This window comes from Periophthalmus magnuspinnatus, chromosome 13, assembly GCF_009829125.3.
Source record: "Periophthalmus magnuspinnatus isolate fPerMag1 chromosome 13, fPerMag1.2.pri, whole genome shotgun sequence".
Classification (NCBI taxonomy): domain Eukaryota; kingdom Metazoa; phylum Chordata; class Actinopteri; order Gobiiformes; family Gobiidae; genus Periophthalmus; species Periophthalmus magnuspinnatus.
The window spans coordinates 13933270-13949810 of record NC_047138.1 but is presented as its reverse complement, the minus strand read 5'-3'; the positions used below and the strand labels follow the sequence as shown (position 1 = coordinate 13949810).

General features: G+C 38.2%; 2 protein-coding genes across 4 annotated transcripts in view; one reads left to right on the top strand and one right to left on the bottom strand.

The window, feature by feature from the left end:
• The window catches only part of megf6 (multiple EGF like domains 6), an 88746-nt gene extending 77074 nt beyond the window's left edge, over nucleotides 1-11672 (bottom strand). For both annotated transcript variants that reach the window (XM_055226252.1, XM_055226253.1), the window contains exons 1-4: nucleotides 11461-11672; nucleotides 10460-10594; nucleotides 10270-10379; nucleotides 9848-9952 (exon numbers count right to left, since the gene is read on the bottom strand). In XM_055226252.1, the coding sequence (XP_055082227.1) occupies nucleotides 9848-9952; nucleotides 10270-10379; nucleotides 10460-10594; nucleotides 11461-11543 (433 nt within the window). In that variant the 5' untranslated portion in view covers nucleotides 11544-11672. The remainder of the gene's footprint in view (nucleotides 1-9847; nucleotides 9953-10269; nucleotides 10380-10459; nucleotides 10595-11460) is intronic.
• A 498-nt stretch (nucleotides 11673-12170) lies between these two features.
• mffa (mitochondrial fission factor a) lies at nucleotides 12171-16225 on the top strand. 2 transcript variants are annotated; one of them, XM_033976443.2, is made up of 7 exons: nucleotides 12171-12374; nucleotides 12779-13000; nucleotides 13208-13377; nucleotides 13450-13538; nucleotides 14246-14305; nucleotides 14458-14542; nucleotides 15873-16225. In XM_033976443.2, exons 2-7 carry the CDS (start codon nucleotides 12784-12786, stop codon nucleotides 16002-16004), a joined length of 753 nt encoding a protein of 250 aa, XP_033832334.1. In that variant the 5' UTR covers nucleotides 12171-12374; nucleotides 12779-12783; the 3' UTR covers nucleotides 16005-16225. The 2 variants fall into 2 exon arrangements, with proteins under 2 accessions (XP_033832334.1, XP_033832335.1); XM_033976444.2 differs by lacking the exon at nucleotides 14246-14305.
• Nucleotides 16226-16541: the final 316 nt, after the last annotated feature.

Genomic DNA, 16541 nt, shown 5'->3' with positions numbered 1-16541 from the left:
TAAAGATGTCCTAGAGTAGACTGACAGAAGCCAATGCTGCCATTCTGCGCATACGGCTCCATCTGCTTCCACCAGTCACTCCCACCCCACATTAGGCACAAGTGGTTGAAGAGTCTTTCCCAAGGAAACACAGACAGTAACACTGGACAGGGCTGGAATTGAACTGCCAGACTTTGTTTGTGGGTAAACGCTCTAATCACTGACCTACTGTGCATTTCAGCTTTGGGTAATGGGATGGAAATTTGCCTTTGGCCATAATCCAGTGTGTTTACATTCATGTTGTATCATGTCTGTTCATTAGCAGGCATTGTTCCAATCAAATAAATAAATAAATAAATGAACAGGATTGCAGATACAAGCAGTCAAAATGAGTTTCCTCCACAGGGTGGCTTAGAGATAGGGTGAGGAGTTCAGTCACAAGGGGCTTGGAGTAGAGCTGCTGCTCCTCCACATTGAGAGGAGCCAGCTGAGGTGGATCAGGCATCTGTTTTAACTTGAGCAAAAATTCACAGTACTCTTTCCACTACAAAATAAACCTGGGTCAATTTAACAAAGCTCAAATCTGCAAACGTTTTGGACAGACAATTTGTCTATATACTAATGAAGTAATTTACACTAATATATGTCTCTCAAGGTGTTACATTACTTAACATACCAGTCTCAGTAGTGGCTTTAGCCTGTAAAGCCCAGGGATCCCATACTGACCTCATTCCACAGTCTTAACCATGTGCACAGCCAGCAAGAACTCAGTGAGGAGTCATTTTTCCTTACCTTTGCTACTGTAAATTCTGCAAGCACATGGCCATCAGACTTAGCACTGAACCTGGTAAACAATGGGGCCTTATGGAGACATGCTTAGTCTGTGAGTGTCCTTAACATGTGGCAGCCATTACGGCCTAATGAGCTTCTTCCTCAGATAGCATGGACTACTACTCGCATTAACAGCAGGCTGTCAGGACGTTTAGCCCCGGGTCCTGGGTTATGAACACTTCTTTAAAACACACTTCAGAAAACAACAGTGAGGAATGAGAATAGGAAACTGAGTGGATAAGGCTAAGTCTGAGCATATTCCTTGTGACTGTCAGGCAAAGGTTAACTGTATGTACTTTTACTCATCCAGGTGTGACAATACTCAACAAAACAATATTATTAGGTCAATTTGATTTTGTTATTTTTTCTTGTGGTCAAAAGAAAGGAATCCAGATAATAATATTGTTTTGAGAAAGCAGGGTTAAATGAAGTCAACTGGACAAAGGGTTCGACCGAAGAACTTCTTTTGCTATGGCTCCCAACATGACAGATGCATTCAACAACAATTGTAACTGTACACTTTTATGTTAATCATTATCAACAACCATAAATCAAAATAATTCACAATCTCCATATACATGTCTTTTTAGCAAAACCAGTTTGGAAATCAGAGCTGGGACTAGATGAAAACTTCCTATAACTGTCTCAGGAATCCAACAGAAATCCAAACTTGATTTCAAATAAATACTTTTGTCTGTACCACTTTTCAACACATGCACATTTTTCCAGTGTCACATGTGAGAAAAATTCCAGTATAAATTCCTATGAGGTCTTCACCTAAGCTTCTGCAGATAGTTAACCACCATACAAGTGCTATTGACACAAAGAAAAGGGTAGAGAACCAGTATAGACAGTGAGATACAGTAAAAGGAGTTCATTAGGGCACTCATCACAAGTTTTAGAACTAGTGGTATATATATATAATACCAAAACATATCCAAAATACTGCAGGTACAAGTTATAGAGTATTTGCACATTTTTCAAGAAGCTGGATTTTTTTTCTGTGCAAGCAAAAAAGAGCTATGGCACTCACACCTCAAGACTCCATCACTGTGTTTTGGTAAAGTAATAGTTTTAATGAGACCAAAATAAACCTGGACTCAGCTGCCATTACCTGCATATGGTTTCTATTATATGCTCCATACATGAGTGTAATTGAGAGCCTTTCATGTGTTGGCAAAACCTGCTCGGAGAGGTGGTTTAACAAAGTAATGGCACTCCAGAGTTCAGGTGGACTCCTCTTAGCAGCAGCTCTTTGACCTACTTTCGTCAATGGACTATTTGGAAATGCTAGATATTGTGTATGCTGAGTGCGTGATTGCATTGACAGTCAGGTAGCAGTATAATCAGCTCCCCTGTCTCACACCTAAATACACAAAGAATCATTCAACAAAAAATAAAATTAGGAAGAAGTCTTTTTTTCTTTTTTTTTTTTGTCAAGAGTCGCGATAGTTACCCAATGTCAGTAGGACTTTTACAACACCCCGTCGCACACTGTGACCGAAGTTGGCAATGGGGCTGAATTGTCTTTTTCTCCATGGAGATGTCATTGCTTTGACTGGAATGTTCCACACTACAGCATTACACTTATCTATCTTGCATTTCAATTCTAGGCCTTTTATAGGTAAAATACGTGCATTCTTACTGTGGGCAGGCTCATTTCTACACAGATCTGACCTGTAACTTGATCTAGTGGTGCTACCTTCTTGTCTCCATGGAGATAGTCAAGTCAAGTCAAATTTATTTAAAAAGCACATAGGTAGATAGGTAACTTTAATGTTATACTTGAGTACTAAGGTCAGAATGAAGAATAAACTGAGGCATTTGTATAAACACAATAAACTAAAATTGTTTCTTTGTAACAAACTAGTTAAAACAGGTTAAAAAACATATAATTTCTATAGGCCTAAAAATGTTTATGGTAGGAAGCAGCCCATACAAAACTAGCCAGAGAAACCTTCAAATGTCTTAGAAATATCAAAATGACAAACTCCACACCTTGTATATTTTGAGAAGGAACTTGGCCATTATGGTGCCGAAGTGTCTAGCAAACAAATACAAGACCAAATGCCCCAAGGTTTTCACATCTGAACCACTAACTCAGCAACTTTAACTGTTGGGCCCCCTCCTTCCCGTGTCCTAGGCTACAACAACTAACAAGTCCCACGTTCCCTCCTTTGAAGAATATCTACTCCACAAGGCTGCAGCTGTTGACTATATCACATAATAAGTTAAGTGAGTATGTTATGGCTGCTAAAACTCAGTGTAAACTAGAAATGAACCACAGTTTACATGTTAGCCAAAGACAGGTGTGTTAGTAGACAGAGCCAGTGCCGACATAAGCTCAGGGAAGGGTGGAGGGCTGGTGGAGATAAGTCAAGGTCCACTGAATTAAGTTATACATGCAATGAGTGACCTACAAAAAACTCACGGGGTCAAATGGTGGTAAATGGTCACATTTTTATATAGCGCTTTCCCATCTTCAAGGCACTCAAAATGCTTTACATCAAGGAAATGCTCACTCATTCACAGACACATTCCTACACCAGGGTATGCAGACAGGGGGTGAGGTGGGTTAAGTGTTTTGACCAAGGACGCAACGACAGTATTCATCTGTGGGAGCTGGAATTGCACCGCCAACCTGTGGATCAGTGGATCAACCGTTGATGTCCATGTCGAAAGTGGGATTCGGGATTCACCACTCGTCTCGTCTCGTTCCTCTGTGTGCGTCTTGTCTTGTAAGCTAGCATTTTAGATTTTTGGATTTGGTTTTACTTCTGATAGTTCTTTATGTCACTTTAAAGAACTTTTCCAGAGCAGTCCTGCATTTTGGGTCATCCTTCTGTTTAAAACATGACAATATGCTTCTCATTTGTTTCTTTGTTCTATTAATGGAAACCTTTTAAGATGTCTTTTAAAGGACTCTCTCTGGTATGGGACGAACTTCTAACTAACTTTAGACCACAACTATTGATTGCTACATTCCGTTCTATGAAACAAGGCAACACTAAATTTAAAAACTATAGAGTTGGTGGAAATGGAACATAACCTTAGCTACATGGAAAAAAACAACAACCAAAACCTCTTCCTGATTCTTGACACAAAAAGACACAACACCCACATTGTCTATATAAATGTGGTGTGAGTTAATGGTGGTACTTGCAGAGCACAGAATGGCTCTTGCTTCCATCTGAAAACGCACTAAAAGTATCGGTCTTGTCTTGTTGTATTACTTAACAGATTCAATTTACTATTTATTACTTCAACATGTGTTAGCTGTACAATTACACAACATCCATTCTCTGCCATTGTCCATACTTAACACTGTCGGAGGTGCTTTGAAAACAACCAGGCGTCTTGCATCATAAGCTCTGTGTCCTCAGTCTCTCTATTGCTTTTCCTAATAAAATGCAGACCCACGACTCCATTTAATCCAAGTCAAACCTTTTTCCCTGTGCCCTAATGGCGCGAGACACTGCGGTATTTCCAAACAGCCGTAAAATCAGCAGCTTTCCTTTGTCCCGGCTGCATCCAAGTCCTTGATGACCTTGCAGTGTCAACACCATATGCAGTCTCACCAATACTGTTCGCTATGGAAGATTGGAAGCAGGTGGGCACATGACACTTACAGTATCAGGGGTGATGAGAATACCTAAGACAAAAGTGTGCAAGAGGGCGATCGATGCTGAGTGGTGAAAGGAAAAGAGAGTTACTAGAGAGGTCTGGGCCGTGACTGGTTATGCACTGTTTTTCAGCACTGCTTTCAACACGCAGGACTGTCTCTACTGCATGTAAAGAAGTGGAAAGGTGCGGAAAAGTTAACCATTATTTGCAGTGTTGTGTAGTGCAATGAAGATAAAGCTAATGGAATGTACTCTAATATGCAGATTGTATGTGGCCATCAAACCAAGGAAGTAACTTGATCTGACAGATGTGAAGAATCCAGTTGTAGGTTAATGTTTGCCCATTAAAGGTCAATTTTTCTGGTGGAGAGTTCGTCAACTGCTTGTCTCCATGGAGATGTTCAAAATTGTACTATTTGGTGATAAAAACACATGTATGTCTTACTTCTGACACAATATTGGCTGACAATTTAGAACTACCAACCTTCTACTTAAAGGTAGAGGGTCCATCACCAATTATCCCTATGGAGATGTTATTGTTTTGCCTTCAATGTTCCACAGTGTGGCATTAAAGAGGATGTAATATGTATTTTTTTTTAGCTTTCTACCATGTTCTAAGGTTGTTTCCTCATCAAAAACTGCCTAAAGAGGTTTAAGATGTCATCCATTGTATTATAGCTATCTCTCCTGGGTCCTATTCGAACCCTCTTTGCAATTAGCTGTAAGATTCTGTCTAATGCTCAGCCCACACCATTTGTCACCCATGCTCCCACACGACAATTATCCATAAATATAGAAAGAAAAATGTACACAGCAACTAAACAAACCTGATGCAATGTGCAGTAGTTTCACTAGGTACTCTGTGTTGTGATAGAGCTCTGAAGCGGGGAGGTACTTAATGTGGGGAGTAAAGGGACTTATATGTGGTTTTCTGTGAATATAGCATTTTCAAAACAATAAAAGGTAACATGGCGAAAGATTGACAAGTAAAGAACTAGGCAATGCATTTAAAAAGCACTCTGGAATCAACGACCTAATTCAACTCAACAGTATATAATATATAAAGCAGACATCCATAGAAATCGGGTAAAGTGGAGTACACCCAACTTCATACAGAGTTGAGCCTAAAAAGTATATCCATATGTCTGAAGATTTACAGAGCCCTGACCTATGTGAGTGGCAGCTAACTACAGCTCATGGGAAACAGAGCCATAAATCAGAAGAGCCCTTGTGAAACATCTTCATGAGCAAACTACAAGTCCAGCTGCTCCATTGGACTCCTACGACAGGTGAGGTCAGCTTTCAGCCCCTAGTCTGCTGTTCCGAGATATACATGAGCTATACGCGCTAGAACAATATATATTTGGGGCTCAGTATTTATCATGTGTACTTTTTCTTTGCAATAATGGGGAGATTTTTCTTTTTCTTTTTTCTTTTTTTTTTTGTTGTTGTTGTAATGCGTTATGATTTGAGTGATTTGAGCTATAGAGATTTGAATAAGTGGACACACTGGATGGACTATGTGTCTCGGCTGGCCTGGGAACGCCTAGGGGTCCCACCGGAGGAGCTGGAGAAAGTGTCTGGGGTGGGGGAAGTCTGGGAGTCCTTGCTTAGACTGCTGCCCCTGCCATCCGGCCCAGATAAGAGGAAGAAAATGGATGCATAGAGGGCTGAATAAGTGACTTGTGTTTGCTATTTATTTGTTACAGCTCATGCCTTTTAATGTTACTGTCTATTTAAAATGTAAAAAATGACAATTATGAAGAAAATGAAAGAAAATCTACCAATGGACTAGTGTTGTGATGATACTAAACTCTCAAATTTCTATACTAAGGAATAGACTCGATACTCAATACAGATTCTGATACCACAAAATATTACTTATTTAAACAGTAGAATGTCATTTTCAACATTAAATAATAGTTCCTCGAGTCGTCCAGGTATATTTTTGGTATGGTTTTATACTTGATACATCTCAAGATCATTCTAAAGCTATACAGGAAAGGTTCAATTCTGCCCTGTCGGTGTGACTTTTTTTAGTATTGATACTTGTTCAAATGGGTATCTCGTTTCGTTACTAGATTTAGTATCAATTAGTATCAGATTTTTTATACTTTTGACCACCCTACAATGGATTGAGTAAGCCTACAAAATTCTGATGTATGGAATGAAACATAATTGTCCATTTAGACAAGATTAAGGAGCCACCAGTCAAAGTACCAGGTCAGATCTATGGAGAGGCAAGTCCACTTACAGTAAGATTGCATGTTTTTCAAAGAATTTTTTTGAGAAATGAACACTGGTACCTTAATCAGTGCTAGATAATGCCATACCTTTAAGAAAAATCAAAAACATCACATGGAGACAAGCAAACAATGAACCCTCCATCAGGGAACTTACGCAGGATATTGTCTCACTAATTAATATGTATTTCACATTTTCCTGAAAGACACCTTGTGATTTATGTAACAAAGAATGAATTCAAGTGGAATGGATGTTGGTTGCTTAGACAGCCACATTAGACCACATCACATACTGTGGTTAAATGGCCCATATTAGGCTGTTTTCTGATCTATGTTATAATGTTGTTTCCTCATCATAAACATACCGCTTCATGACATCACAAGGTGGAACAAAACATTTTGAGCTTTGGAGATGCAGACAGACTAATAATAAAGAGTTACTGAAACATGTGTGAATGAAACAAAACACAACTCCAGGTATGTTTTTGATGAGGAACCAACATTATAACATGGCTTAAAACTAAGAAGAGTCAGTTTTGCGTAATATTGGCCCTTAAATGATATAATATGGTACAATTCAAAACTTAAGTAGACCTCTAATGAAAACTAACTCACTAACTAAGGTAAAGCAACAAGTGGAGTATACATAAATTACACCTTAAAATAACCTTAAGCTAACCAGACTGGACACATGGTCTTTGAGAAGGAAACATCTGGGAGGGCTGGCATAGAGATTCTTTACAATAGCATGCTGTTTGCATTAGTAACAGCAACATCTCCTTTGTTGTATGAAGTTAAAGAAGTCCATAGCTTCCAGCAAAGGCAGGGAGACTTGGTATCAAGCCTGCTAAACCCTGTAGTCTCATATCTAGATGTAAATGATGGGAAATGCATGTGATTACAGCTTTAAAATGTACAGAGTGGATCTTGATTAAAAAAAAAAAAAAAGATAAATGAAAAAATAAGTCAACTGACAATAATATTAACATCTTCATTTTCTTGATAAAAGGGTATCAAAAGTTTTAAATATCATAGCATAAGTAGCCTATAGGATATTAAGCATTATTTAAAGGCACGCTATGTAAAGCAAGCTTGCCTTTACACAGATCAGACTTCTAACTTGGCCTGGTAATGCCATTTGTTTGTCCTCATGAAGTGATATGGATAAGATAAATGCCATACTGTGGAATATACAACATCTCCATAAAGACACCATGTATACCAGTCCATACACCAGAAACGTTACATATTGAGCATTGAGCACATACATCAATCAAAGTGGAAACAATTCTTCTAAGATTACCCAAATATGAAAACATTACAGATTTATAAGACCATGTTCCATGTAACATTACAGAACCCTCCCTTAGATACAGATTACAGACAGCATAAGTGAATCCCTATGTTAAGTAAAGTTAAGTCTGGCTGAACACAGAGGCCTATTGGTCCAACATCTCCTTTTTTTTTATTACCGAAGAGACAGGATAGAGTTGTCCCCAGAGATAAGGAAAGGAAAACATTTTACCAAAAGCATCCAAGCCCTCCCTGAGAAAAGCTAAGGACCAGACAAACAATGAAAAATCCACATGTACAATGCTTCCGCAATCAGCCACCTCCATGTGCGAAAACCAAACAAGCCCAGGTCAAAACACACTCCCGGGAAAGAGACAGAGCTACCACTAACAAACAATAGCATATTCCTGTGAAATACCTTGTTTAGAAAGCTCTGGGCCTTGGCTAAATGCTCTTTCTGGAACAGTGTAGAGGTCGATAGTACTCAGTTACATTTACTTGAGTAACTTTTTAAAGAAATTGTACTTTTCTAACAGCATGCTTTTACTCCTACTTATGACTGATATTGTTATTGAAGTAACTTTCCACTCTTTCTCTTTCCACTGTGACAAAATCTCTATGTTTTGTTTTTCTTTCCAATTGCATTAACTTAAAATTATAAGTCAGATGTTAATGTGCCAAATATTTTTAGGACTGTTAGGCTCACATTTTCATCCTTGCTGCAGTGTGTACTTTTACTGTGTTCTCCCCATGCAAGTATGAACAGAACACTCAAAAAGGATGCAAAGTAAGGCCTTATTACTCGAATCAATTATAAAAATGTAATTCCTTCAGTTTAGAATGATATGTGCACTTATTCTGACACTCAAAACCTTGAACAAAACCACTTTTATAATCTACTTCTTAGGCTATTAAAGAACATTATAATAGGTTTATACTTTCTCTACAGGTCCGTTTGATACGATAGAAGTACTTGTTTGAAGTACTTGTGATTTCATTTATGAGAATTATGGGAGATCATTAGCAGAGGAGACTTACACATATCTGGGGTGTATCGGTCATTGAGAATCAACATATTTTGCAATAGATAAATAAATAAAAATGTAACAAATCCAACGCTAAAGATTAGATGTATGCCTGTCATGATAACACATTTTGAATTTCAATACATCGCTGTATTGAAAGTAAATATTTATGATAAATGATAATAATGAAACAAATTTTTGTCACTGACACAAAAACCAAATAGCAGATTTAAACCACAAAAAGTATTCTAGATGTACAATATTAAGCAAAAGTAAGGAGGGAAGGCAGACGTAGATACACTTACACTAATTTGGATTCAGAGCAGTCTGATTGTCAAATTTTCCCACATTTTTGTATACCCCTACAAATTGCCAATAATGTAGCACGGTAATTAAAATAAAAACAGATTGAAAAACAAAGCATTCGCCTCTAGTTTTTTCAGGAACATACTGAAACGATATAGCCCATGCATCTTACCAAACTTTTACATCCCTACCATATGATCTCAATGCAACCCGTACCCTTAATTACCATATAGTTTTACAGAGTGCATACTTAGCCACAACACTCTCTTGACTTCAGCCTTCAAAGCAAAGTTTCCCCCTGAGAGAGCATTTTAACAACCAAAAGACCCCCACCGGGACGCTTTGCCCAGCCACAACACAGCAAGCCCGCACTACTTTTGAACTGCAAATGCCCATACAAAAATCTCAACAAACAATATGCACTCCCTTGTATTCCTTTGGGGCATCAGTTGTCTAAACTAGTGCACTAAAGTCAATCAAATTTAATGCAGTGCAGACTGATATGATTTGCAAAATGGCTTGTCATGGGGTTGAAACGCAAACTCACCATACTGGCATTGTGTTCCTTTGAAGCCCTCTGGACAGTGACAGATCTGGTCCCCACTGTCTGTGCACCGTCCTCCGTTAAAGCATGTATGGGAATCACATTCTCCTGCAAAAAAAAGAAAAAAGAATTTAAGTAGTAATAATGGTAGCAGTAATAGTAATAGTAGTAGTTGTCATATTAGTAGGAGTAGCAGTAGTAGTAATGACTGAGTAAAAGCAGTGATATACCAACAGTGTCAGCAGGCAAAGTAGTTAATAAACATGTTACTCCTACTTTTAATAATAATATTGCTGTTGCAGTAGTATACCACACATTTTGCCTCAGAAGATACGCCAATAGTGTAAGCAAGCATTAACGGTGGATTCTATAGTTTGATTACAGATTTACTGAATGCATGGCTCATTTTATGTAACATTACTTACTGTGCAGGCAACCCATTTCATCACTCTTCTGTTTCCAACCAGGGCAACACTTGTAGACTGTGTGGGCATTCATATTGTACACCTGCCTATATCCTGTGTAGTATGTAGTCCTGTAAAAGCAATGTTTAGGTCAAATTTTGGTAGCACTCAATAATTTTGAATGAAAGTTCCAGTAGAACAGTGCTCTCACCTCCTTTCATATCCCACACACCACTGATGTCCAGTGCAGCCCTGCTTCCACACTTTGACCAATCGGGTATAAGCCTGAACACAAGGCTGCCGGGTGCCCACCACAGACATCCCCTGGTCGGTACATACATTTGGCCTGCACCAACACATTTATTGTAGATAATAAAGATGAATTAACACATTTCATTGTAAAACATTGTGTTGCAGTAGTGTGTTTTGGCAGCCAGTTCAGCTCATGTACTGGAAGTGGTCATTGGGGTGACATGTCTTTTGCCAGTTAGTGGGTGAATAATGAACCCACTGCGATACTGGCACTCTTTAGTCATGCTTTGGTTTTTTGGCAAGATTATTGAGAACTTTGTGGCAGCTTTTGCAGTTTATATTTCCATACCTTAACTGCATCTTTTTTTAATGCTATGACTTCACACACCAATTATGATATAGAAAAAATGAATGGAGCTAAATGGAAACAATTGTACCGCCTCTGCCATTTAATTTAATTGGGAAAGGTTTACCATGGCGTATAGATTCATTATGGTTTTACAACAGGCATGGCTTATGTTTTACTGTTATAACATGGCATTTTCAATTGCACAGCATTTAAGGTCTGCATCCTGTTTGTTGTCAGCGCAGGTATCCTTCTTTACAAGCATCTGGACTTAATACAATGAACCCTGGAGTAAATTAGAGCAAGTACTCTCTGTGGAAATGAGTAAAGTGAATTGTATTACCGTGGAAAATGCACTGAAAATGTAAAACCATTGTCTGACTATGATTGTAATGTGATTTTAATTCCATAGGGGAACTTGTAAACAGATGCATGAGATCTGAAAGAGTGACGCCCTGTGGACAATGTTAAAATTACATGGGTTAAAGAGAAATTGGCAGATCTTAGGAAACGTTTAAAATGAATACAATTATTTGGACACGCTTGACAACTAAAATTAACACAAAGACAACTTAGATTAACACAAATAATTAAACAAAATAAGATTTACTTACATGCCAGGTTGCAGCTCCAGAGATGACACGACGTGCAAAGTGCCTAAAGTCATCACACACAAAATCGAAAAGTGCGGGATCATATTTTAACCAGATAATAATACAGCAAGATGCAGTTTGTCAATGCCCATCAAAAAACACCATCGTGTTAATTAGGTCCCCATTCATCACTTGAAAGTAGGCAATCAACGCGCAGTGATATGTCTTGAGAGGAGACGTGCGTAAAGGCTCTGGCCGCGAAACTGCATCGCTCCAAACATGAATGGCTTGGAGTTTTACGCACCACCCACCCACAGTTACCCAGGGCCAGCTCCAAGCCCCCCACGGCCACGACCAGTGTGTGCAAGCAAGCAACTTTAGAATACGTTTAGGCTATGGATTATACAAAATACACCAAATTTATCTCTGCATGATAAAACATAAAGGAAAAATACAGAAATAGACTTACGTGCTGGAAAAAAATAAAAAAAATAATTACAATTAAATGAAATATTAAATTGGTAAAGTAGATTAAAAGTACTTGATGATGACGTGATTAGATTCTTCTGAAACAATGTATTTTTTTTGCATACATCATATAATATAGATATTAAGTTTATCGATGTCAGACCGTTTCTTATGATTAAAATTATATTTATAATTTAAAAAAATGAACTGAAGCCGTAAAAGTACGTAACCGTTACGTCACTTCCTGTTGTAGTTTCCATCTTCCTGTTTAGATACCAGAAAAAGAAAGCATAAAGAGCAGCACCTCGGCTTCGAAATATGTTTTGTAGTTTGACAGATCTTTGACGGTTTTATCTTCATAATTTCTTATCCCCTTGTATCCCTATTATTCCGGTTTGCCTTACCTACCCGTTTCCAATTAAATCAAAGATCATCATCTTCCCTGATCAGCCACAGCATCCCAAACGGTAAGTCTACGCATCTAAAGAAGGCTCAGTTTTGTGGTTTGTAGGTTTAAACGGCGTACTCCCGTACTGGTTTCATTTTTATTTTAGTAATAGGTCCAAAATGATCAAAACTATTGGCCTAATGTCATGACTTGTAATTAATGTAGTCGTGACAGTTAAGACATGTTGCTGGTGTTGACATTGTGCATTTTGTAAAGTCACAAGACACTATTCTCATCCTATGATTAGATCACAAGCTTTTTCTATTCACAAACAGTGCCTTGAGCAGAAGGGAAAGCATAAAGTTTATTTTACAAACATGTGTCTATCATTTGTTTTTCAGTATTCAATACTATGTAAATATTCAAGTTTATCTAATTAGCATTCTATCTAATTATTGTTGATTTTCCTGTTACTCTCTTTAGCCGAAATGAACGGAGCAGCATTCCCTTCCCCCACATCAGAGATGGCAGAAATAAATCGTATTCAGTATGAGCTGGACTACACTGAAGGAATCAGCCAAAGGATGCGCGTCCCAGAGATGCTTAAAGTGGCCCCAGAAGCCTATGATGACCCCATTACTCTGAGGTCTCAGAATGTGCACTCCAGTGTCATCATGCAGGTCCCAGATAGGATTGTGGTCACTGGTAAGCAAGAAGTCAAACTTTTATTGCACGAGCATTTATGTTATGTAACTGATATGCTCACTCATCTACAGATTAATACAGAGGACTTGGGACATTGCTCTTGTTTTTGTTTAAAAAAAAAAAATAAGAAGATGAATTTATTATTGACATTTTTTGTATTTTACTGGAATTTCAGACCACAGTTTACATGTGCATGTATTCATACAGGAGACAACAGTAAGAAAACATTTTCTGGGACCAGAGACCTTGACTTCATCCAGTCTACACCATTTGACACCCTGTCACTAAAGACTCCACCCAGAGTGCTCACACTGAGTGACCGGCCCCTAGACTTCCTTGAGGATGAACAACGGGCAGCACCAGACACTGATGACACAGTATGTGATAAAAGCATGTTTACCCTTGTATTATCGAGTAAGCCTAATCTCCAGCCTGTATTATTCTTTTAGATGCGTCACCAAGGGAGAATGAGACGTGAGCGTTCAGCCAGTGAAAACATGTCCGTGCGTCCAAGTGGTCTAACACATAATGACTCTGCGTAAGTATAACTATTCACAAGTGCCCTTTTGTACTTATTCACACATCTGTGTTCTGTAAACCTGTTTGGTGTCTCATCAAATTTGTGACTGAAGAAGATTTCAAATACAGCCTGTCATGACTAATATTGAGAGCAATAAATTAACCAAATAACTAATTTGCATTGGTGTTGTTTAGAGACATTTTATTACTCTAATTTGAATGTCAAATATCCTCAAAGCAGAGGACAATTCTTTTCCTTATTTCTCTCCTTCTTTTTTCCTCTTCTTTTTCTTTTTTGGCTTCCTCTGGTTGTTCTTAACCATGGCCCCTAAGCAGTCCAGCCTCCTCTTCCTCAGCTACTACTGACCCTTCTAACCCTTGTCTAACCATGGCTGACGAAGAGCACAACCTGTACAGCGCTAGTGGTGTTCTTTCTTTCATCCAGTCCACTACTCGCCGGGCCTACCAGCAGGTCCTGGAGGTTCTGGATGAGAGCCCACACAGGTGACCTTCCAAATCAGGCCATTTGTATAGAGCTCAAACACAGGCTGTTTCGGAATATATTTTAGTATACAATCGATTATTTATAAGTCATATTTTAGAGCCAGCTTTGAGTCAGCAGAAATTAGGTCTTGCAGTATAGAATTGTATTAGCTCTATGCATTTTCCATTGTCCTATCTTCACTTTTCCCCACTCTGTTATTTCCCTTCCTCTCACCTCTTCAGCCAGCCACCATCACTGCGAGGGGGTACAGCTTCAGGCTCCAACCCCCTGCATGAGTCCAGGTAACTTCCCCTGACTTAATTTTATCCCTGATCCTGTCTTACATTTCATTCTCGTTTCAGTCCACATTCCAGTAGTGTAGCATATACTCTGAAAGTCACGACTGAGCATGAAATATTAACTCCCTGTTGCTCTCTTTTTTTTTTTCCCAAAGGCTTGCGCTGTCCACTTATGAAGCCTCTTTTGATGCCGGTACAGATGACTTGACTATGGTGGATGCAGCAACGCTACGCAGACAGGTTAGTTATTTTTCAGAAATAAGTAATTAAGATTTATTAATTCAATTCATCTTTATTTCGGACTCGTGGTCCATTCAAAAAACAGACAGACAGTAACAATACAAAACAATAAATATTAATTGAACAACTACTGAATAATCACAGAAGACTGAAAGTGTGAACCTTCATTATCATAAGGTCATTCTAACAAAAATGGTAAGGTAATAAACAATCATATATGATGCCCATACCTGTTTTTTTTGTTTGTTTGTTTGTTTTTTACTTCAATCCAATAAGCTCTTCAAGGATAATTAGTTCACTAAATAAAATTCATGCTACAATGCAAAAACATCTTAGTTTTTCTGACAATTAAAAATTGGTTTTGTTCAATCTCATTAATGGCAAGGCAAGGCAAGTTTATTTGTATAGCACAATTCGTACACAAGGTAATTCAAAGTGCTTTACAGAATAAGAAAGACATTAAAATCACACAAATCAAGCATAAATAATCACAAATAATCATCATAAAATCAACATTAAAAGAGAAGAGTGCAGAATAAAAACCTGTCAGTCATATGCACAGCTAAACAGAACTGTTTTGAGTCTGGATTTAAACATTGTCAAAGTAGAGGCCTGTCTCACATCTTCAGGAAGACTGTTCCAAGTTTTAGCTGCATAAAATTTAAACGCTGATTCCCCATGTTTAGTCCTGACTCTGGGCACCAGCAGGAGGCCGATCCCTGAAGTCCTCAAATTGCGAGATGGTTCATATGGCACTAACATGTCGGAGATATACTTTGGACTTAGGCCATGGAGAGACTTATACACAAGCAGAGCTGCTTTAAAGTCTATTCTTTGAGCTACAGGAAGCCAGTGCAGAGACCTGAGCACAGGACTTATGTGCTCATACTTCCTGGTTCTAGTCAGGACCCGAGCAGCAGCATTCTGGATGTACTGCAGCTGTGTTAAGGCTCGTTTGGAGAGGCCAGTGAGCAGGCCGTTACAGTAGTCTAACCTACTGGAGACAAATGCATGGATAAGTCTCTCTAAGTCTGGCTTTGACAGTATACCTTTGATTTTTGCAATGTTTTTTAGATGGTAAAAAGCTGCACATGTTATTGATTTGATGTGGCTGTTAAAGTTCAAGTCTGAGTCCATTATTACCATTATTACCCCTAGATTATTACCCCTAATGTACTATACTACTGTTGTTGTACTTTGATGCATTCTAATTCTAATAAAACGCTAAATAATAAAATGAACCCAAAATTCAAGTACTTTGCGTGTACTTTTAATATGCTTTCTAATCAAAAACTCAAGTCTTAAATAAACTCTCATTATTTATTTACAGCTCATCAAGTTGAACCGGAGACTGCAGCTGTTAGAAGAGGAGAACAAGGAGCGCGTGAAGCGAGAGATGATCCTATACTCCATCACTGTGGCTTTCTGGCTCGTCAATACCTGGGTGTGGCTACGGCGCTAATGCCTTTTGTGAGCTGACCACACCAAACATCCAACTATTTAAAATGTACAGTTTTATTTTTTTACTCCTTTTGTTCATTCAGTTGATTCCTATTTTATTTTTTATACATGTATACTATTCTTTGCTTTGGGCTAGATTTGAATTGTAAATATTTGCATTGCGACACTGCTCTTCAGGAAGAACTTAGTCAAGAGAACAATAAACCTATACAATATACCCTATTACATTTATGGAGCTGCAATGTGATTGTGTACAAATGTATTTATTTCAGGGCTGTACGTTGAATCGGAGAAGTAAAACCATTTAGTAAACCAAAAAACAAGTACTGTTGTCTTCTCTGTTAATTCCTCTCAAAGTTTTTTTTCGATCTTTGTTAAATAGCTGTATTTTTAAATATTCAAAAAGCACCACAAGAATAAATTTTAATATTTATTTCTGTCATTTGAACAATGTACCTCAAGCTTTTTCAACAATGTGTCTAAAAAAAACATGTTATTTCAATTTTAAATAGTTGAAAATCATATCCATTTTACGTGT

Bases quoted from the DNA above. Each gene is read 5' to 3' on its own strand.
- mffa (XM_033976443.2), top strand. From the start codon at position 12,784: ATGAACGGAGCAGCATTCCCTTCCCCCACATCAGAGATGGCAGAAATA. The intron at 13,001-13,207 runs GTAAGCAAGAAG...GTATTCATACAG, and splicing joins AGATAGGATTGTGGTCACTG to GAGACAACAGTAAGAAAACA. The intron at 13,378-13,449 runs GTATGTGATAAA...TTATTCTTTTAG, and splicing joins CACCAGACACTGATGACACA to ATGCGTCACCAAGGGAGAAT.